Source organism: Salvelinus sp. IW2-2015, unplaced genomic scaffold (assembly GCF_002910315.2).
Source record: "Salvelinus sp. IW2-2015 unplaced genomic scaffold, ASM291031v2 Un_scaffold1438, whole genome shotgun sequence".
NCBI lineage: Eukaryota > Metazoa > Chordata > Actinopteri > Salmoniformes > Salmonidae > Salvelinus > Salvelinus sp. IW2-2015.
Window position 1 is genome coordinate 133954 of NW_019942908.1, and position 23895 is coordinate 157848.

The 23895-nt window shown below is 43.4% G+C and overlaps 2 protein-coding genes and 1 pseudogene across 2 annotated transcripts; all 3 read right to left on the bottom strand.

Annotated features, from left to right (window-relative positions):
* Positions 1–4056: 4056 nt before the first annotated feature.
* On the bottom strand, positions 4057–6390 carry LOC111981684 (angiopoietin-4). The gene is made up of 7 exons (XM_024013089.3): positions 6300–6390; positions 5576–5654; positions 5454–5481; positions 5275–5366; positions 4941–5058; positions 4553–4741; positions 4057–4337 (listed from the first exon to the last, which is right to left on the bottom strand). Exons 2-7 carry the CDS (start codon positions 5639–5641, stop codon positions 4072–4074), a joined length of 759 nt encoding a protein of 252 aa, XP_023868857.2. The 5' UTR covers positions 5642–5654; positions 6300–6390; the 3' UTR covers positions 4057–4071.
* A 1679-nt stretch (positions 6391–8069) lies between these two features.
* LOC139024378 (protein adenylyltransferase SelO-1, mitochondrial-like) lies at positions 8070–14838 on the bottom strand (annotated as a pseudogene).
* Positions 14839–15614: 776 nt separating this feature from the next.
* On the bottom strand, positions 15615–19173 carry LOC139024377 (tetraspanin-7-like). The gene has a single exon (XM_070439147.1). It carries the CDS (start codon positions 19071–19073, stop codon positions 17988–17990), a length of 1086 nt encoding a protein of 361 aa, XP_070295248.1. The 5' UTR covers positions 19074–19173; the 3' UTR covers positions 15615–17987.
* Positions 19174–23895: the final 4722 nt, after the last annotated feature.

A 23895-nucleotide genomic window follows, 5' to 3' on the forward strand; every position in this document is an offset into this window, starting at 1 on the left:
GGCAAGTCGTTTTAAGTCAACGTCCTTCAATTGTGGTCCAGGGAAAGTACTCCCTTTCTAAGTATGTGTTTGTCTCCATTGTTTCTTGTGTCACTGACAGTTGTCACAAAAAGTATTTAATATCAACTCACTGCGATACTCGACATTTCTCCAACAGTCGCAAATGTCGGATTTTGGAACGTTGAATTATGACAAGAATTTACTTGCTTTGTCAAAATGATGACATTAGCTTATCAAAATGATGATTCAATACACAATAACCCAGTTTAGCCAACGCTTCAACTTGGTTAAAGTGCGATTGGCACATGTGTTTTTCTGTTGCTCGTTAGAAAAACAAAATATCAGTCTTGGAGGTGTGTTTCCTGACTGATTCTGCATTTGTTAAAGATTTTTGTCCACCATGAGACACTGTAGCCTATTTCACTTCCTCAAAATCCCCAGAATTAATCTAAGATGACTCAATAAATCTGTAATTATTTTTTGCATTATAACTAAGGTGTTTGTGACAGTTTTTCTCAAGTAAAATGTTTTGCAATGTGTTGTCTTATGTAAACAGAGTCATAGATGCTGGGCAGTTCTGTCTCACTGTCTATGCTATTGGGTAGAGAGCAATCACCACAACTGTTCACCCCATGTTAGTGGGCAAATGGACATTTTTAAATTGAAACCCAACGTTAATTTACCTGTTATGACACCCTGATGTTCCAAACTCCGACTTGACCAAAATTAGAAGTACATTTTGACACTAGAATAACTGTTTCTGACTCATATTGATGCCACATAGGCCGCTTTTAAAGGAATGTATTGCTTTTAAACGGGAGTCACTCTTTAAGGTTAGGGCTATGGTTAAGGGAGAAGTGCATGCGTGTAGCCAGCTAACGTCTTCATGATATCGCCTTCATGTGTAATCAGGGATTTATATTCACTGTGAAAGTGACAGCTGCTTATGCTTTACTTCAGTATCCTTTCCCATGCTGTTTTGAATAGGCTTCAAGATTATATCATCAAATTCATTAAAAACACTGTCATTTAAGATATTGTATCGAACAGCAGGGCAGGGATGTGAACCAGGGATTGACACTAAGCGTTGCCCTATTGTCTGCGGGAAGTGTACTGAGCAGTCATACTAGTTGAGCCTACTCTGAGGTTGCCCCATTGGGCAGGTGATTTTAAAAAACAACCAAACTGCAAATAATTCCAGCCTAAAGCTGATCTTTCTCGTTCCTCCCCATTTTTTAGTTGAGCAAGTTAAGCCTGCTCTGCATTTTTTTTTTACTGACAACTAAAATACAAAGAATTCCACAACTGATCTTTCTGATTCATCCCCTATGTGTAGGTGAAAGGCTTGCTATACTGTATATAACTTTTCTGCATGTAAATAGCTAATTTATATTTTCGGGCAAGTGATCATAATCTTTGAGCAACCAAAAAAGATTCCTGACTTGTCCGACGGCCAACTGCCTTTCAAACCTTCACATCAATCTCTGCAAACACCTTACGCATCACGCCAATAGGGTTAACCCACATGGTGGGAATTATAACGTGGCTCATAATGCGAGGTTTGCTACAATATGCACTGAGTGTTGCGCCCTGACCTTAGAGAGCCTTTTTGATGTCTCTTTTTGGTTTGGTCAGGGTGTGATTTGGGTGGGCATTCTATGTTCTTTATTTCTAGGTTTTGGTTTTCTATGTTTTGGCCGGGTATGGTTCTCAATCAGGGACAGCTGTCTATCGTTGTCTCTGATTGGGAATCATACTTAGGCAGCCTGTTTTGCCACTTTAGGTTGTGGGATGTTGTTTTTGTTATTTCTGGTGAGCCTTCAAGACGTTAGGTTCGTTGTTCTTTTGTTGTTTTGTTTGGTGTTTGGGTTTTTTAATAAAGAAGCATGAACACATACCACGCTGCACCTTGGTCTTCTTCCGATGAGCGTTACACTGAGGATCAAAACATTAGGAACACATGCTTTTTCCTTGACCACGTGAATCCAGTTGAAAGCTATGATGCCTTTTTGATGGCACCTGTTAAATCCACTTCAATCAGTGTAGATGAAGGGGAGGAGACAGGTTAAATAAGGTTTTTAAGCCTTGAGACATGAATTGTGCACAGTGTGTGTGCCATTCAGAGGGTGAATGTGCAAGACAAAATATTTAAGGGCCTTTGAACGTGGTATGGTAGTACGTGTGAGGCGCACCAGTTTCAGTGTGTCAGGATCTGTAACGCTGCTGGGTTTTTCACACTCAACAGTTTCCCATGTGTATCAACAATGGTCCACCACTCAAAGGACATCCAGCCAACTTGACACAACTGTGAGAAGCATTGGAGTCAACATGGGCCAGAATCCCTGTGGAACGCTTTCGACACTTTGTAGAGTCCACGCCCTGACGAATGGAGGCATGTTCTGAGGGCAAAAGGGGGTGCATCTCAATGTTAGGAAGGTGTTCTCAATATTTTGTACACTCAGTATATATAGGTTTTTATCAATCACTTTGGCACGTTTGTCAAATATAAGTGGTATGTTTACAAAACTTGAATTCCACTTAAAATGCCGTGTTTTATGTTCTGAATCTTTGATGAGCACTCTTTGGTGTTGAACACATTTTCTACCACAGAGTCATTAATGCAAAATAATGTTTTGGGTTTATGTGAAATACCATAGTTTAGTCACAAGATGCAGACCTCCTTATTGTTCCTAGAATTTCTAAGCAAACAGCTGGAGTCAGGGCTTTCTCCTATAGAGCTCCTCTTTTATAGAATGGTCTGCCGATCTATGTGAGAGATGCAGACTCTGTCTCAAACTTTAAGGCTTTACTGAAGACTTAAAGGTTACTGAAGACTTACTGAATAGTCATCTCTTCAGTAAGTCCTATTATTGAGCATAGTCTGGCCGAGAGGTGCAAAGGTGAACGGCAATAAGGTACTGGAGTGATGAACCACCCTTTCTGTCTCTGCCTGGCTGACTCTCCACTGGGATTCTCTGCCTCTGACCCTATTACGGGGGATAACTCACTGGATCCTCTGCTCATATGGTGGGGGAGATATTTTGTGAGCTATACTTGGCCATGTCTCAGGGTAGTAAGTTGGTGGTCTGTTGATATCCCTTGTGGGGTCTGTGCTTTGGTAAATGGGTGGGATTATATCCTGCCTGATTGGCCCTGTCCAGGGGTAACTTTGGACGGGGCCACAGTGTCCCCCAACCCACTCTGTCTCAGTCTCCAGTATCTATGCTACCCTATGTGGTGGTGGGCTCGGGTCAGTCTCTCCTATCTGCTGTACAGTGTGATCTTAGTCATACTTCCTCTAATTATCCTCTCTCTCTTTATGTCCCCCCTCCCCATCCCGGAGAACCTGAGCCCCAGAACCATGCCTCAGGACTACCTGGCCTGATGACTCCTGTCTGTCCCTGTCCCCAGTCCACCTAGTAGTGCTGCCAATCTAGTTCTAGTGTCTCTACCTTCGGCTATGGAACCTTTACCTGTTTTACCAAATGTGTTACCTTGTCACGGACCTGCTGTTTCAACCCTATCTCTCTCTCTCACTCTCACGTTCTCTCTTGGACCTGCTGTCTGGACCTCTGAATGCTCGGCTATGAAAAGCCAACTGACATTTACTCCTGTGGTAAACTGTTTTACCTGTTTTACCCTCTAACCATTCCGTTTTTCCTAAGAACAGCCCTTAGCTGTGGTATATTGACCATTACAAGCCCTGAATTCTGATTGGTATATCAGACCGTATACCAAGGGTATGACAAAACATTTATTTTTACTGCTCTAATTATGTTGGTAACCAGTTTTTAATAGCAATAAGGCACCTCAGGGGTTTGTGGTATATGACCAATATATATATATATTGTCATTGTTACAGAATACCAACTCAAACCATGGAAGCAGCAGGAAATTCAAATCTCTCTCAGACGGTCAATGAACACCATGACCAGCTGGCATAACTGGGATCGGCTTTGGAGGAGGTTCTTCACAGTGTGCAACGTCTCAAACACACCCGGGAGGCGTTGCCTTCATCCAGTCGACCAGTCGACCCAGTGAGCCAGTACATCAACCCATTCATCAACCCGCTCAAGTCAGCGGGGCAGGTCCTTTCCAGGTCTCCCAGTGGAGGCCGGAGGCCCAGCCGATGTGTTCGCCGGCGGGGTGCCAGTCTCCATTCAGGCTGGCGGAGCCGCAGCGGCTGTACCACCACCCTCCTCCCTCAGAGAAGCTGCACTCGTTCTCGGCGATGTCGCCAAAGATGCAGGGTGAGCAGCCGTCATTGTCCTTGTCGGTTGTGCTGAAGCCAAAGCCATTCTGGTCAATGCCGGCGTATTTCCCACGGATGGCATCACCTACGGAGAGACAGGGAGTGATGAAGAGAGAACACTCTTGATTGTATTGACTTCCAAAGCCTACACCATTTAAAAATATCAACCCAGCATACATATCATATGACATATTATGTCATGTGTAGAAGTCCCATTGCTGCCACCAAATGTGAAATACTATAACACTGCAGTAAATAATATGACCACTGTCCCCCTGTGCTGTTGAAATTAACTGTTACCTGCGTTGCCCTTGTAGGCTCCAACGTTCAGCTTATAGGCCCCCCTCTCCGGGCCCAGACGGAAGTCACTGTACTCAGCGAAGGCAATGCCGCCTTCAAAGTCCCACAGGTCGACCCGCATAGTCGATCTCCGCCCCCTGCCCCCCTTGGTTAGAGGAAACACCTTACTCAGACCCAGCCAGTGGTCCTCTAGGAAACAACAGGGAAGAGCACTGAATTGAGAAGTGAAAAACAGACAGTATAGGGAACTCTCTATAAATTGCCTTAGAGGTAATATATTATAGACATAAATTAATTTAAATTTGGCCAACATTGGCTCAGCAAAGTACACAGTTTACAGTATTAGTTGCTGATGAAATGTGAGGTGCTCAGAGGGACCCTTCATTACTCCGTAGATGCCCAAAGCCTTGTTTGTACACTGCCCACTTCCTGTTGAAAAGAACCTCTGCCCCGGAGCGCCTCTGAAAGACTGTCCAGCCTCCGTCCGCCAGCATCTCACAGTACACCTGTATACAACATCAATGTACTTTTAAATCAACAAATAGTTTTTTTGTGAACAAAAACGGTCCAAGAATGGAACTGTGTAGAACTTCAGTAACTCTGGCAAGCCTGGCGACACCTTCAACATTCCATTGCTAAGCTTTACTTCCCCTGTGTGGCTGTGTAACCAAATGACAACAGTAGATATAGTACCTGGCATAAATATTTAGATGTTTCCATACCTTAAAGGGGAATCTGACTCCTGCAGGTTGAATGACATACACTCCACTGGTGGCTCGAGGGGAGAGAGTTTTGATCTGTGTGCAATCTGTCCCTGAAACAAGCAAACACACATGCACATACAGCACATGAACTCTTGTCTTTCCAATGTAAGTGATTAAAAAAAATAACTAACACTTACCTTGAACAACTAAAGGTGTTTTCTGGCCCTGTACAAAACCAGTAGATAAGTAATGATTACTCCCAGGTTTAAAGGAATAACATGTTTCTCTGTTTATCAGTGCTAACTGACTGTGTATTTACCTGAGTCTGTTCAGTGAGGCAGATGAGACAGACCACCAGTCCACAAAAAAATATCCTATTCCACATTTTGTCCAATTTTCTGAGAGACAGAGGGAGAGATGAAAATGTCATTTTAGTTACTTTTTCTTCTGTTGTTTCCTTATTATCCCTGTGTGACCCAACATTGTAAAACGGCAATGTTTCCTAAATTGCATCCTGTACAGGTCCTAAACAGAAAACTGATGTCAAACATAGATAATATCCTTAGACCCAAATCTATCTCTTAGTAGTATTCGGTGTGTGTTAGTATGATTATTATGGCATCAGTAACCTGTCCACATCTGAAACCACACTGGTCCCCTACACAAGCAAGCATTTGTTGTAGGCCATTCTTGCAAGTAAATTACTTTTTCTGTCTCCTCTAAAATGTAGTGATTATGTAGAAAACCAAAAATTGAGAAACAGACATTCTGAGCCAGAGCTACTGTACTTTTGTGTTAGAAAACTCAAACATTTGGAGAGAACTTGAAACATCCCCATATCCACTCCATTAACAGAACAGTAAACACCATACATGTTCCCAAATAAGGGAAAAGGAAAAATTATAGATGTTTTTTTGTTATGCTGCCATCATTAGACATTTCACACAGGATAAATACTATGCATAATATATCACATAATATAATATTATAATCGCAAATTTGAAATTGACATCGTGTGATTCACATATGTAGAGAAAACCTACCTCCTCCCGTGTATTCCTTTATGGTGTATTGTCTACAACCAGTCAGTTTAAAGTTAATTCAGAGAGGATTGCTTGTAAGCCTATTTATTTATTGACTCAAGCACCGCCTTCTGCACACACCCTGAATCCACGTTTCCAGTTTAGTGTTCTCAGATGCCTCAAAGTATCACAGACAGGGCTCACAGACAGGGAGATTTCACTTAAGGACCAATGGAAGGTTCTAAAATAAGAAAACTCCTCCCAACCGGGYCACAGGGCCATGCAAAATGAACTTGCCCATAGTGTTGTTGCGGAAAAACACTCCCCCACACCGTGCTTGTGCTAATGTTATTGTGGGCGATCCCTGTTACTCAGAGCCCCCGCTCCAAAGCAAAACACTCTTGACATTCCAATACTGGACTTTACAGGAAATTACGAACAGCCAGGAATACACACAGCACAGTCCAATGAACAATAAATCAAAATAAAAGTACGGACACTTGTTACCAAATCCATGTGTGTTTATCTCTCAAATGTCTTTAGATATATCCTATTCAAAAACAATTGCAGTGTTTCAAAAGGAATTATTTATGTTTTCTAACTACTAGCGCCACCCTCTGGTCCAGGTAAGAACAACCATTGGATAGGAGAACTACAGGATTAAAATGACTAAAACCAGGAAACACCTGTAGTACTGTACCTGATTTATGTAACAAGGCTATGGCCATAGCTCTAGGTTCACTCTACCACAGTACATGTGTTAGACTGTATCTTGTGGGTTGGTTATAGCAATCAGGACAGTCAAATCAAGCCCTCTTATGATAACACTCCAAGTGAGGATAATAAAATGTGGCACATTGGCTACGTACTGAGCACTGTTCTGTATGTACTATCAATATGAAACAAACGTACAGCATTATCTACATTCTGAAAAGACATGTGAATCAAATACAGAAGAATTTAATGATACAGCTGAATATAAAGTAATGATAGGTTTATTTAAATGTTTGCTGTTTTGACAGAGTAAGTTATCAATCAGCAATTCCAAACCTGCTGTACATAAACATTTGCATACATATTCTTTAAATGCACATCGAAGTTCAGAAAAAAATCATTTTAAAGCATTTTTTCCCACTTTCAACACATCACATAATATAAATTAACATAACATTGTGTGAAACCTTGCCTCTTGTATTAAGATGTATTATTAAGATATACATTATTTTATTTATGGATTCAAGACATTGTGTGTAGATACAGTTTTTAACCACTGTTCTAAGATGAAGACCATTTGCGAGTGTTAGTAAGATGATCAATGATTATGTTCCTGAATGTATGAGTTTATTTGATTATATCTCTTCAATCATGCACACACTACATGGTGTGTGTGAAATAATTAACATTTAACATTTAAGTCATTTAGCAGACGCTCTTATCCAGAGCGACTTACAAATTGGTGCATTCACCTTATGATATCCAGTGGAACAACCACTTTACAATAGTGCATCTAACTCTTTTAAGGGGGGGGTTAGAAGGATTACTTTATCCTATCCTAGGTATTCCTTAAAGAGGTGGGGTTTCAGGTGTCTCCGGAAGGTGGTGATTGACTCCGCTGACCTGGCGTTTTGACTGGGCTGAGCGGGAACTGTACTTCCTCAGAGGTAGGGAGGCGAGCAGGCCAGAGGTGGATGAACGCAGTGCCCTTGTTTGGGTGTAGGGCCTGATCAGAGCCTGAAGGTACGGAGGTGCCGTTCCCCTCACAGCTCCGTAGGCAAGCACCATGGTCTTGTAGCGGATGCGAGCTTCAACTGGAAGCCAGTGGAGAGAGCGGAGGAGCGGGGTGACGTGAGAGAACTTGGGAAAGTTGAACACCAGACGGGCTGCGGCYTTCTGGATGAGTTGTAGGGGTTTAATGGCACAGGCAGGGAGCCCAGCCAACAGCGAGTTGCAGTAATCCAGACGGGAGATGACAAGTGCAAATAATCTAAATGCATGCAAAAGTCAAGTGTGTGTGGGTGTGTGTGTGTGTGCATAGACACACAGTCAGTGTGCTCCTGGTCTCTCCAACACAGACAGGTCACTGACTGATTACCTGAGTCTTCATTCACCATCAGTTTATTCTACTGACTGACATCCAGGAGCACTCTGAAGTATACACTCTGAACTACCTCCCTTGACATTAACCCAACTGACTCAGAACAAAGAGGAAGGTTCCATCATTGAAAAGCGGAATGGACCTAGAACAGTGCCCTGAGGAACACCATCTACATCTTTCTCCACTGTCAGTTGAGTTTTGGGGTCAGGGAGGCACTATGACAATCAGGTGACACAGATCTCTCGTGCCCACACAGGAGGCTTGCTGTCATATGGGACACCATTTTGGTTTCCATCTGTCCTCCCCCTCATCCTGCCTTCCCTCTTTGTCTTTCTCCATCCCTTTCTGGTCCCTCTCTCCAAATGTTTTAGGCCCACCAGGTAGTTCTGACTCAGGTTGGGCAGAGTAGGGGTTCACTAGAACTTTTAGAACTCTGCAGACCTGAGAGATTGAACAAGAGTCGATTTAACATAATGAGCAATGATATACAGGGTTGGGTACTAACGGATTACATGTAACAGGGATGACGTAATTAGACTACAAAAATAAAGCAACTAATCAACCCAGATTACAAAAAATAAAATAATAATGGGATGACAGTTAGTCTTAAAAACAGATAATTACATTTTGGATTATCTGCATGTGTTTGACTCAAGCACACTGAAGTATCAGGTTTTTACATTTTAAGCAGATGCTATTATCCTGAGTGACTTACAGGAGCATAATAGAGTCAAGTGCCTTGCTCAAGGGCACATCAGATTTTCCACCCAGTTGGCTCGTGGTTTTGAACCAGCGACATTTCAGTTACTAGCACAACGTTCTTAACTGCTAGGCTACCTGCCGTTGGACAACCCGGAAGTCACCTTTCAGAGAGAATGGAAGCTTTTCCCAGCCGTTCGAATCTATTTTAAACTAAAAACATCAGACCCCCACTTCCTGAGAACTGAATCATCCCAAATTTCATCAGGATCTTTGGTTCTAAATGATTTTTTGGGTTAGTCAACACAGCTCCATTCTGTTCATTTTCCAAGTACTGGGATGACACACATGACAAATCAGCTGCTTACTCAGCTAAACCTCTAGTTTCAGTAGAAATGAGTACACAAAAATCTACCCATCTGCCTTTCAGATAGATCTACGTGTTGTGCAAACTTAGAATAGTCCACATTCAAAATATTTGCACAATTGATCATCCAACTCATGAAATAATCTGATTACTCCTGGATCTGTTACATCTGTCTTTTGACGGCTTTATCATAGTAGACTGTTATGGGTCAGACATTCATGGTTGGGTCAGACATTTATGTGTGGAACAGACATTCATAGCTGGGTCAGACATTCAAAATAACATTTCCTCTTTTACTGGCCACGATCTGCTTGGTTGCTGGGTGGAGTAGGCCCATTGCACAACCAAAGAATGAGTGTTGAATGCTTTCCTTGGAACTTGACAGTGAAGCTGACCTTTTAGCAGTGATGCAATTTCATCAAGAAGATGCATAAGGCAGCTGAGCCAGCACTTGCCTAAAGATATCTGCAGCATAAACTGAGGTGGCAGATGCTGGCTAACCAAAGAAGTAATCCAAAAGTAATCAGATTACGTTACTCATTTCGAGTAATCCAATGGATTACATTACTAATGATTTATTATGTAATCAGTCACTGATTAAATTTTTCAATTAATCAGCCCAACCATGGATATACAGTACATTGAGCTCCAAAAGTGTTGGCACAGTGACACATTTGTTGTTGTTTTGGCTCTGTACTCCAGCACTTTGGATTTGGCTATGAGATTAAAGTGCAGAGTGTCAGCTTTAATTTGAGGGTATTTTCATCCATATTGGGTGACCATTTAGACATTTCAGCACTTTTTGCACATAGTCCCTCCATTTTAGGGGGCCAAAGTATTGGAACAAATTCACTTAAGTGTATTAAAGTAGTCAAAAGTTTAATATTTGGTCCCATATACCTAGCAAGGAATATTCCTAGCAATGTGTCACTGTCCCAATACTTTTGGAGCTCACTGTATACTGTAATATCACTACAAACAGAAAGTGCAACAACAAAAATATTCACCGTGTGTTGATAGCTACAGTGTATGAAGTAGATACAACATGTCAATTCTATACCTCTGAGAAGTCAACATTTTCTGCACTGCATTCTGGGCAATGTAGTTGCGGCGCACCACGGGTGGGTTGGTGCTGTCCATCACACGGATCCTCTCTTCCTCTATGGTACACACCTCCCTTGCTCCATCACACTCCTTCACCAACCACTTCCTGGGTCATCGAACAAACAGGGGGGATGATGTAAACCATGATGACAGCGTGAAACAGAGGAGGCTGTTGAGGGGAGGACAGCTCATAATAATTAATAGAATGGAGTGAATGGAATGGTATAAAACACATAGAAAACAGGTGTTTGATGTGTTTGAGACCATTCCATTTATTCTGTTCCAGCCATTACTATGAGCCCGTCCTCCCAATTTAAAACGCCACCAGCCAACACTGGCGTGCAACAATACCAAGAAAGTATGGATCAATTCATATATGCTTTGGTATGCAGAAAGGATGCTATTTCTTTGATCAATAACCAAGTAAGTGGTTTTGATTGAGTAGGATCCTCGATCCGGCATCTCCTAACTAACCAACCTGTACTGACTGATCCAGCATAGCCAATCCTCTCTCTGCTTTGCCCTCAGCTCTTCCTGATTGGTGCTCAGCAGCTCCTTCAGCCTGCCCATCTTCTCCAGCTGATGGTCGGTCTGCCACCAGGCCAGACATGGCTGGGTTGGTCTGGGCCAAAGAGAGGACCATAGCCAGCTCACTGTGTGCATACAGGGAGTCAAGAGAGAGGTAAAAACTGAGACTAAGGGGCTAGATTGAAAACATTAACTAGGAGAATGGGCAATATTGTGCAAGTTAGCTAATTACTTGGGGATAACTATATGAATATGAATAAATACACTGAGGTGCTATATCTGACATACTTACATTAGCATGTGTAGCTAATATTGCTAGCTACCTACTTAACCAGACAGATAATAAAAATGTATAGCAACCTTAAACAAGTCCTTCCGCACTTAAACAGCTTAAATTTACAGATGATCCTTTTATGATTTTTCTCCAAATCGCTGATTGCACATCAAGGGTACAATGAAGGATGATATTAGGAACCACAACATCTTGCAAACGTGGATAGGAACATCCCGACAAGCAAACATTTCTGAGAACATTTGTTAGGTTAAACTACTGTATAGCACAGTTGTTGGGGTTAACCTACTGCATAGCCCAGTCATTTGGGGTTTGCCTATTGTATAGCCCAGTCATTTGAGGTTACCCTACTGCATAGCCAAGTCATTTGAGGTTTGCCTATTGTATAGCCCAGTCATTTGTTAGGTTAACCTATTGTATAGCCCAGTCATTTGGGGTTAACCTACTGTATAGCCCAGTCTCATAGCCCAGTCATTTGTTAGGTTAACCTATCTGTATAGCACAGTCATTTGTAGGTTAACTACTGTATAGCCCAGTCATTTGGGTTAACCTACTGTATAGCCCAGTAATTTGGGTTAACCTACTGTTAGCCCAGTCATTTGGAGTTAACCTACTGTATAGCTCAGTCATTTGGGGTTAACCTACCGTAGAGCGCAGTCATTTTGGGTTAACCTACTATATATCCCAGTCATTTGGGGTTAACCTACTGTATAGCCCAGTGATTTGGGTTTAACCTACTGTATAGCACAGTGATTTGGGGTTAACCTACTGTATAGCACAGTCATTTGGGGTTAACCTACTGTATACCCAGTCATTTGGGTTAACCTACTGTATAGCCCAGTCATTTGGGGTTAACCTACTGTATAGCCCAGTCATTTGTTTGGTTAACCTATTGTATAGCCCAGTCATTTGGGGGTTGCCTACTGTATAGCCCAGTCATTTGGGGTTAACCTACTGTATAGCCCAGTAATTTGGGGTTTGCCTACTGTATAGCCCAGTCATTTGTTAGGTTAGGTTAACCTACTGTATAGCCCAGTCATTGGGGTTTGCCTACTGTGTAGGCCAGTCATTTGGGGTTAACCCACTGTAAAGCCCAGTCATTTGGGGTTAACCTACTGTATAGCCCAGTCATTTGTCAGGTTAACCTACTGTATAGCCCAGTCATTTGGGGTTAACCTACTGTTTTGTTAGGTTAACCTACTGTATAACCCAGTCATTTGTTAGGTTAACCTACTGTATAGCCCAGTCATTTGTTAGGTTAACCTACTGTATAGCCCAGTCATTTAGGGTTTGTGTGTGAATGAAAATGAGGGGATCACAGTGGATTGTTTGGTGGCAGAATTGTTGAAGTCAATTCCCTCCAAGTTAACCTCAATGCATGTTGTAGAGCATTACATGTATACATCTTGCATTTCCAATCCTGTGAACTGTGAATTAAAACAGAGTTGACGTCAAATCTATTCTGATGACCGTCTAATGGGGAAATTCTGATCACTAAAGATCATATATAGGTTTCATGTGATTGAGGACTAGACCCCAGGTGGGCCACACAACTGTACCCCTCCCCACCGGGGCTCCATGGTGAGCTTGTTGTCCACCTTAAGCTCCTCCAGGGAGACACACTTCTCCAGGATGAGGTCCACCACCGGGCACCCCGTGGCCCCCCTTCCCCTCCCCCGCCACAGGGCAGGACACGCCACTCAGCAGGCGGAATGTGTTGGTGAGGTCTGGTCCGATGCGTTGCACACAAACTCTGGGACGAATCTGGAAGATGGGAAGAGATATGAAGGGTTTACCAATAAGCCCTTATGATTAATCAATTATGTACCGTATATAACTGCACAAATTACATTTTGTTAGCAAAAATGTATAATAACAAATTTTAACTCAGTGTTCTTTCTACCTAATAATACTGTATATTCAGCTTGCCTATAAGTTATTTTGTGAGTTCCGCACAGCACTCGTGATACAAGTATCCATTTCCTGAATGAATATGTTTTGATGTCAATAGGAGATCTTGAAGTTCCTGTTGAAGGGGGAAGTGAGGCAGATATACCTGTCTATGAAGCCAAAGGGACCGTAATCCACAGTAAGTCCCAATATGCTCATGTTGTCTGTGTTGAGGACACCATGACAGAAGCCAACACATTGCCACTGGGCCACCAGATGAGCCGTCCGCACTGTCACCTGGGAACACAAGGGGGAGCCACAGAGCAGGTCTACAAATGAATGTAATTTTGTCAGTGTGTACTGAAGGTGAAATGTATTCACCCTGTATAGTTTATATACAGTGCTAGAGAATCATTTTAGGATATTAGCAATGTCCATCTGGTACCGTTGTTCATATTGATAGTAAATTACAATCTCATATTTATCACAAGAGTAGCAATACAAAGGGTAGTACAGTTGTCGTATAGTGCTACAGGCACCTCCACGTTGAATCTGAAGTTTCAGTGTAGGCCACACCTCTTTGAAAAATGCTGTGTTCCTCTCTTTGCGGTTGCCATGGCTTAGTTGGATGTGAGGGTAAAAGGTGTCGATGACTTAGTCCACTAGCTGAGCCCGAATGTCGTGGCGCCCTGGACTGGGACCCTGTCGGCCTGAAAACTCATCCCGAGACTGAAAGATCTCAAAGGACCCGAACCTGCACAAGCAAGTCAGCATTCAGTCCCAAAAGCAGAGTTCATGGCTAGTCAGCTAGTCAGCCAGCCAGTCAGTCAGCTAGTCATTCAGTCATCCAGTCAGCCAGCCAGTCCAGCCAGTCAGCCAGTCAATCAGCCGGTCAGCTACATCCCAATGCTGTTAAATTAATGATTTTCCTTGTTTTCTTTCACCTATGACCCTGGTACCCCACATACAGTAAGAAAGCTATCACAGTAATATAATATGGCCAAATCATCATATTCAATGGATTCCTCTCTCTACCACTGAGAACTTAACAAGGTAGAGAAATATTGTATAAATCCATTCATTCCATTCACCTTCCTACTGTGGTCATCATGAAGGAATGGAGACAAGGAAAGGAGGCCATTGATACATATATTGTAATTGAGAGGAAGAGGGGAACCACCAATAACCGTTCACCCGATGAAGGAGGGGGCGATGCGCAGGACCACCGAACGAACACCTCTCCGAGCGGCGCCGGCCATTGTTGAGGGGGTCTCTGTTGACATAGTGGTCTGATGTCACCAGAGAGGCGGCACGGGTGGTGGGGATGCCCAGAGCGGCCATGGCCTCGCTGCACAGGAACTCCCGGATGCTAGAACGAAGTAAAGTTTTTTCAGCGCGACATTGTTGAAAGGTAGACGCTTGAGAGATGAGGATGCAGAGCCTTCTGAGTGCATGCCGACAGTGACCACTATAGTGGTCAACAGAGGTCGAGTCGGCCAGTTAGTCGTGCCCGGCACAATACAAGTGCTCTATAATCCACCCATAGATTTAGCCTATGGCAACTCTCTCACGCTGACTGGATCATGGTGCAAAACAGTGAGTGGAGTTTATTAGTGCACTATTCAAAACCAGCCTACATAGAAAGTCTTTAAAGTCTCAATTTTACTCACTTGAATGTTGTCATTATGGTCATGTGACATCCCTCTAGTCTATTTTGCCTTGGTTAAACCAGATTGGGAATGTTAATTGCCCGATGGAGTGGGCTACAATGCTCAAAGAAAGTATTATTCTACAGTGAGCTTTCAAAGTGTGTGTGTGTGTGTGTGTGTGCATGTGCACGTGTGTAAGTAAGGTATGCCTGGATATGTGTGTGTAGCTCAGTGTGTGTTGCGTTGTGTATGTTTGTGTAGCTATGTGTGTGGGTGTGTAGCTATGTGTGTGGTTTGTAATGTAACCTTTTTAATTGGCAATAATATAGACCAGGGCAAATTATTGCTTCCTTGTGCAGGAGATCTTATCACTCCTGTCTTAGGTTGAAATGAGATGTCATACAGGTACCCATAATTCAACACTGTGACTGTGTCTGGCCGGAGAGGCCCAGGCAGAATCGACCATTCCCGATGCAGAAGATTTAACACTCGGGTGCACTTCCAGCACGGATCCTGGTCATAAAATAAACCCAGCTAGCATCCAAGGCTTTTAAAATGCAGATGGAAGTGCTGTGCCTGCCAATCTGTGAAGCTGGAGATAAAATTGGCAGTTTATATCTTTAAAGAGAATGCACTGGGGAAGGACTCTCTGGATTCGTTTTGGGCAAAATGGTGGGATATGACTATGGAATTTTAATCATAAAAGCTTAGTTTGAAAAATACAGTATAGGCATTTGACACAATTGACCACTATCATGCATATTCCCATAGCTTAAATGTGTACAACATCAAGTCATATACTGTATACCGTCACAAAATACATAAAGGATATACACGACAGATGGTTTATAAAGAGTTGCAGAAACATCAACACACACAATCTGTTTTCAAAGATTCACTCACTAGATCATTTTGTCTTTGGATTGTAGTTCATTACAGTAAAGAACTCACCCTCGTCCTTTCCTTTGAGTATTTGAGTGAAGTTTACTTTCCTGTGAATGTATTTTTATATACACGAGTTGTGTTTATCAGATTATGGCCACATCAACATGAGTAGTACAGTGGTGTCATGTGTTTGTGTCAAGAGCAACCAACAGACTGAAGTACACCCGTTCTTTCACGAGGTATGAGTCATGAGTCATGAGGTAATGTCTGTGTGTCGGGTTCACCATCACCGATAAGCATTAGAATAGATGTTATACATTATAAACTGGGTGGTTTGCGTCCTGAATGCTAATTGGCTGACAGCCGTGGTATATCAGACTGTATACCATGTGTATGACAAAACATGTATTTTTACTGCTCTAATTACGTTGGTAACCAGTTTGTAATAGCAATAAGGCACCTCATGGGTTTGTGATATATGGCCAATATACCTCCGCGTTGCGTTGTGCATTAAGAACAGCCCTTAGCCTTGGTATATTGGTTATATACCACACCTCCTCAGGCATTATTGCTTAATTATAATACCTGGAACACAACACACACACACAACACAATTACAAGAGGAAGAGAATCAAAATGCACAGTGAGTATTGGAGGGGAGAGGTGATTGTGAGATCACATTAGGGAATGTATTGATCCATTGGGCTGTACACAAGACATAAATTAGGAGGCGGGTGTTGAAACAACCTATAATGGGAATAGATGTCTATTACAAATGATTAGGGGAACAAGACATTTTGAAGACAGTTCCCCCGCCTACAAAATCCTTTTTTAATTCCTGGTTGTATAGATGGTTCTTTTTTGTATGATAGACTTCCATAGGTCTGAGTTACTTGACCGTGAAAGGATTTCAATGCCATTGATTATAAATAGCAATCATATTTAATATAAAATCAATGTCAATTGCCATTCTTATTGCAGTTTGATGAACAACAATGCACCTTGTGAGGAATTGCGATAGTTGTACAAAAGGAATCACTGAGGTAATGATGATTTTTCAGGCTGTCCAGTACTGCTTCATGCTTATGTGGCAGCCCAACCAATGCACTATATCCGTGTCATGCCAATGCTTTGGGACCATTACAGAATTGGTGTGTAGTTGAATTGGTGTATGCGCTAAATATAACAAAGTATTATTGTCACAGGAACTTAGTAAACCGAGACCAGAAAAGGATGATACATTCCCATCATAATACTCCACATGGAGGTACAGACATGTATCTGGTCTTTTCAAAAGCTTAACCTGACAATTTATCACAATGTTGGGATTGTATCATCATAAGATGAGTATGTATCTAAATATATAACAGCACAAACACTTAATAAAAATGTACATAGCAATTTGGACATTAGACATCTTCCATAATGGTCAACTGACTGTCAAATATTGATATACAAGACAAATATCACCAAACTGAAAATGGTATAGTCAGTACACTCTTAGAAAAAAAGGTGCTACCTAAAAGGGTTCTTCGGCTGTCCCTATAGGAGAACACTTGGAAGAACCCTTTTTGGTTCCTTGTAGAACCCCGTTCCACAGAGGGTTCTACATTGAACCCAAAAGGATGTTCCTATGGGGACAGCCCAAGAACCCTTGTGGAACCCCTTTTTCTAAGAGTGTATGGTCAAGTCTGATCATTACAATCATACGGTTCAAATATAACAGTAAATGTTACATTTCTCTGACGGATTATTTACAAGAAACAACCAAATTAGTTGGTATGACTTGCCAAAATAGCACAGAATAAAATAACACTTTGTTTCACTGCACATCTTCACACATGTAAATGTTCAGTCTTCACATTTCTTAAAGGGGCATGTTCATAAGCATCAAGCAGTATATTTACAGTCATGTCAATGGTCGCTCCTCACAGATGTCCGTGTATATACAGTCATTATCTCAGGGTTGTTGGTCGGAGAAAGAGATGGTGAGTGGATATGAAAAGGAGCAGCTAACCTCGTTCTTGGGTTAAAGTAGTGACACTACACTGTCAGAGACAGAGTAAAATTATATTTCCTATATTTTCCTCTTCCACACACGACCCGAAATTTGAAGTTAGAGGCATTGTACAGTCCAAATGGTATTACTCTCCGATGGGTTGATCCCTAGTCAAGGTCCAGGGTTGCCCCACTCTCTTTATCAGTGTGCGACTGGTCGGTGTGGTCTTGGTTGCAGGCGGTTAGCTAGTAGACAGGCCAGGGCGATGCCTCCTATCTGAGTGAAGGCTAGCCCCAGCACGGTGGCAGCAATGTGGAAGACGTTGTCATTGACGAAACTGAACACCTTCCGGAAACAGCCGTGGGGATGGATCCCAGCAGCCGCCACCCCTTCGCTGCCCACTGCTGGCAGGGGTTGGTTCCTGCAGGCCTTGCGTCGGATGCAGCAGCTCTCGGGTAGCGACACAGAGGAGCCGTTGCACATGGGCGAGAATACTGCGTCCTGATTGGCCCAGTCGGAGGTCAGCCAATCGCGCCAGCCCTCGGCCCCGCAGCACTCTAGCCCCCTCTGCAGGCTATCCAGAGCATTGGAGCGGCCCTCGTCTTCGCCATAGCCCGCCACTGCCTGCTGCAGTCCACTACGGAACCCTAGGGCGATGTCCTCGCGGTAAAACAGGCCTGAGAGGCCGGCGGCTAGCCCTGCCATAAGTGCTGCCAACTGTATGAAGCCGTATGCCCGCAGCACGAAGGGTAGGTTGGCGGCCACTCCCAGACAGCCCAGGAAGCCCCAGGCCGTGACGGTTGCCCCAGTGGCCAGAAGGATGAGCGGGGCGTTGGGGTAGCGGTTGGCCGACAGCAGCATGTAGTCGGCCAGCGATACCTGGGCCCACACGCCCAGGGTGAAGATGGCCAGACCGGACGCCCAAAAGAGGCAGCTGAAGGCCAGCAGGGCCAGGCGCAGCAGGGGCATGACGCCCACTGGCCGGCAGCAGGGCAGGGGTCCACCCACACGGGGAGCTGGGGGCGCCATGGAGGCCTCGGAGGACAGGGATATTGAGAGATGCTGTTGCAGCTGCTCCTGGTGCTCCTGGTGTTTCTTCTCCTGGAAGGGCGAGAGCATGTACCCGGGGAGTGCCGAGTGCCGCCAAAGCCCAGTAGAAGGGCTGAGGAGGCTCAGCCCTCTGGGAGAGGAGAGCCTCCGCGCCGCTAGCTGCTCACGTTCCCAGTCCACCGTTCGCCTGGGGCTCAGCCGAGCGGGCAAGGAGTCGTAGGGCAGTGCACAGCTCATGATGCCGGTTCAAGCTTTATCTACCTCCCTTTCTTGCTCTCTCTCTTTCTCTCTCTCTTTCTCTCTCCTCCAGTTCTCCCTTGTTTCCCCCTACGAGGCAACCCTCCCCCAGTTATTTACTACTGGCTTTTAACCCCCCCCCCCCCGTACCCCCCCCTCACCGTAAATCTCGTTGACGGAGACGTCGTGTCGTGGTGTTATCTGTATCCGCAGCCCCCCTCTTTCTGTCTTATTTATCTGTTTATTTCGGGGATTCCTTCCACCTGCGTGGTCACCAGAGCTCCATGTCACTATGGTGAGTGCCGCATCCTCTCGCTCTATGGTCAGGGGCAGAGGTGTTTATGATGGCTAGGACTCAGAAACCAACCACGCACCCCCTCTCTCGGTGCGGAGGAGTCACTTGTCAGGATTTTAGTACCTACTCTGGTTGATTTGTAGCATCAACGAGCCGGCAAGAAAGTCCCCTATTCTGGTATGTCCTGTATTTTGTGAATATCATCCCAATAAAGCCACATGCACTCGCATGTATGATATTCTGCTGAGATAAGGCAAGTGGTCGACAACCATTTTATGAACCAATATCATTCCAGGACCTGTATGGACTACTGTACTTTATGGCACTTGGAATGGGTTTGGATGGCAATAGAAACTAACGCTACTGTAAATGTACTAGATGAGTGCTCTGAATCTGATCAACTGTACTAGATAACGAAACACAACTGTAAATGTACTAGATGAGTGCTCTGAATCTGATAAACTGTACTAGATAACGAAATACAACTGTAAATGTACTAGATGAGTGCTCTGAATCTGATAACTGTACTAGATAACGAACACAACTGTAAAATTACTAGATGAGTGCTCTGAATCTGATAAACTGTACTAGATAACGAAACACAACTGTAAATGTACTAGATGAGTGCTCTGAATCTGATAAACTGTACTAGATAACGAAACACAACTGTAAATGTACTAGATGAGTGCTCTGAATCTGATAAACGTGTACTAGATAACGAAACACAACTGTAAATGTACTAGATGAGTGCTCTGAATCTGATCAAACTGTATTAGATAACGAAACACAACTGTAAATGTACTAGATGAGTGCTCTGAATCTGATCAACTGTATTAGATAACGAAACACAACTGGTTACACCTCCTAAATTAGGCTATATAATTGTTTTGTTGACTATCAATCCCATAATATCCTGCAAAATCCATGCAAATTAGAGGTCCCGTGTAGCTCAGTTGGTAGAGAATGGTGCTTGCAACGCCATGGTTGTGTGTTTGATCCAGTATAAAAAGAGTTGAAAATGTATGCATTCACTAATGTAAGTCGCTCTGGGTAAGAGTGTCTGCTGAATGACAAATGTTCCAGCAGAAATTTTGCTACAAATGATATGGCGTCGAAGGAGAGGCATGTCCCCTAGCCTTCCCATAGACATTAGCGATCGGTAGCTTTAAAATGTAAATTGAGCCGATTGCTGTAATTCTTCCAAACTGTCGTCATGCAATGGAGGCTGCTGAAGGCAGGACGACTCATAATAATGGCTGGAATGGAGTTAATGGAATGGTATCAAAAACATGATACCATTCCATTAACTCCATTCCAGCCATTATTATGAGCCGTTCTCCCCTCAGCATCCTCCACTGTCATTATGAGACCAAAATAAACTTGACAATGTATTTGGTTAGCTAGCATGCTATAGTTTCAGTTAGTTTGTCATGCTAGCTTCCATTTTTGGTAACATCTGAGTAATTTACAAAGAGATTACAACAACAGTCCCTTTTGGACCTCCTCTACACCTACGATACGCTTCAGCCATTTTGTGAACAATGTTTTAATTAGAATTAGACCGGAGTTGATTTTGATAGCCAATGGGAAACCAAATACAACTAAAGAGTTTGTTGGGGTAATGGGTTTAATGGCCTGATTGCCGTTAACAACATGGAACCATTAGCCAAGGTGAAGGTCTCAGTTTGATGTCATAGCCCCACCACTATATCATGGTATATCCTCCATCTTGGGCTTCCTGGACACATTCATATACTTTCCCCTCTGAGTTTGCTGCAAATGGCACTGACCTCAAAGTTTTATACATATTTTCCAGAAATAGCATTGGTTTACAGTGTTTATTCATGGAAGAGATTAAACAGGCTACGGTATCTGCACCAAATAGATTCTGAATGCTAAATATAGTCTCCCAATTCATGGACCGAAGATATCTCCTTCTCTCAGGTGCTGTTAAATGGTAACCCGTTGTCCCCGGCTGGACTGAGTGCATCCCTCTCAAACATTGGTCATCTCCATCGTCCATCTGCGACACACACACACACACAACAATCAGGGTTCATTAAAGCCCCTTCCGCTAATTAAACACATTTGCACAATGAAGTCGTTGTTTGAAAAGGACAACCATCCATCAGGGGGAGGGGCAGGGGAGAGGGGCATACCTTGGAGGGCCATTTAACTAGTGTGTTCCACCAGTGAGGTGGGGGCGAGGTAGGCTCTGTGCGAACCAAGACAAGGAATATTGTCCATATGTATGGTAACGTCCAAGCCATGAGATTCCTCCGATTCCATCGTCTTGACACCTCACACTATGTGCCAGTTAGTGTTTTTCAGGTTTAACTTGTGTCTGAATAGACAGCCAGAGCTTATGATAAATATGGAAGAAGGGACAAAAAAATTGGACAAAGGTCACAGAAAACCACAGTAGAGGGCAGCATTTGCAAAGGAATCAAAATTCCAGCAGAAATATTCACCTCTTGTTAACCTAGGGAAAATAGTTTAGATCGATAAACTTTGATTCCTGGCTATTTTTTAGCAGTATCGTTTCTATAATAGTCACCACAATGTGACTGTAATTGGTTGACGGTTTAATCATCCATTCATTTCATTGAGTCATCTCCACCCCTTGTCTCCACATCTGGCCCAGTCCAAGGTATTTCAGGCAGTGAAACTGTTCAGCTGTTAGACTGGTAGCTGTGGGAGTGAAACTGACATTTGCATAGACAGGGCTGGGTGGTTCTGCTTGTCCTAGAATAGAGCATCACTGTCACCAGATGTTCACTCTGTCCCCAGGGGTTTGCTAAATACAGATGTGATCACATTGGTGAGTGTCCAAGATATTGATGAAATGTTCAATAGCATTCTTAATTTGATCCAAATTACTACAGCAGGAAAATAATCCAACAGTAACAGGTAATGTGAATTATAATGGGGATGATAATTAATTTACATTTTTGTAGGGGATGATGCGTTTTCATCAAGGAAAATCAAGTCTGAAATTTCAAGGTGGAAATTACAAATGTCAGAAGCCATTTTAAACCTTAAATACACTAAATGTTTTAAATTTCCTGCATTGCAGGACAGTTCTGCAATAGGGTGATCAAATTAAGGTCCTACAGTTGAAGTCTGAAGTTTACATGCACCTTAGCCAAATACATTTAAACTCAGTTTTTCACAATTCCTGACATTTAATCCTAGTAAAAATTCCCTGTTTTAGGTCAGTTAGAATCACCACTTTATTTTAAGAATGTGAAATGTCAGAATAATAGTAGAGAGAGTGATTTATTTCAGCTTTTATTTCTTACATCACATTCCCAGTGGGTTAGAAGTTTACATACACTCAATGAGTATTTGGTAGCATTGCCTTTAAATTGTTTAACTTGGGTCAAATGTTTCGGCTAGCCTTCCACAAGCTTCTCACAATAAGTTGGGTGAATTTTGACCCATTCCTTCTGACAGAGCTGGTGTAACTGAGTCAGGTTTGCGTGAACCACTGCTTTTAATCAGGGCAAGGTGACCGGAAACATGACCGAATACAAACAGTGTAGCTATTCCCTCCGCAAGGCAATCAAACAAGCTAAGCGTCAGTATAGAGACAAAGTAGAGTCGCAATTCAACGGCTCAGACACAAGAGGTATGTGGCAGGGTCTACAGTCAATCACGGATTACAAAAAGAAAACCAGCCCCGTCGCGGACCAGGATGTCTTGCTCGCAGACAGACTAAACAACTTCTTTGCTCTCTTTGAGGACAATACAGTGCCACTGACACGGCCCGCTACCAAAACCTGTGGACTCTCCTTCACTGCAGCCGACGTGAGTAAAACATTTAAATGTGTTAACCCTTGCAAGGCTGCAGGCCCAGACGGCATCCCCAGCTGCTTCCTCAGAGCATGCGCAGACCAGCTGGCTGGTGTGTTTACGGACATATTCAATCAATCAATATCCCAGTCTGCTGTTCCCACATGCTTCAAGAGGGCCACCATTGTTCCTGTTCCCAAGAAAGCTAAGGTAACTGAGCTAAACGACTACTGTCCCGTAGCACTCACTTCCGTCATCATGAAGTGCTTTGAGAGACTAGTCAAGGACCATATCACCTCCACCCTACCTGACACCCTAGACCCACTCCAATTTGCTTACCGCCCCAATAGGTCCACAGACGACGCAATCGCAACCACACTGCACACTGCCCTAACCCATCTGGACGAGAGGAATACCTATGTGAGAATGATGTTCATCGACTACAGCTCAGCATTTAACACCATAGTACCCTCCAAACTCGTCATCAAGCTCGAGACCCTGGGTCTCGACCCCGCCCTGTGCAACTGGGTACTGGACTTCCTGACGGGCCGCCCCCAGGTGTTGAGGGTAGGTAACAACATCTCCACCCCGCTGATCCTCAACACTGGGGCCCCACAAGGGTGCGTTCTCAGCGCTCTCCTATATTCCCTGTTCATCCACAACTGCGTGGCCATGCACGCCTCCAACTCAATCATCAAGTTTGCAGACGACACTATAGTGGTAGGCTTGATT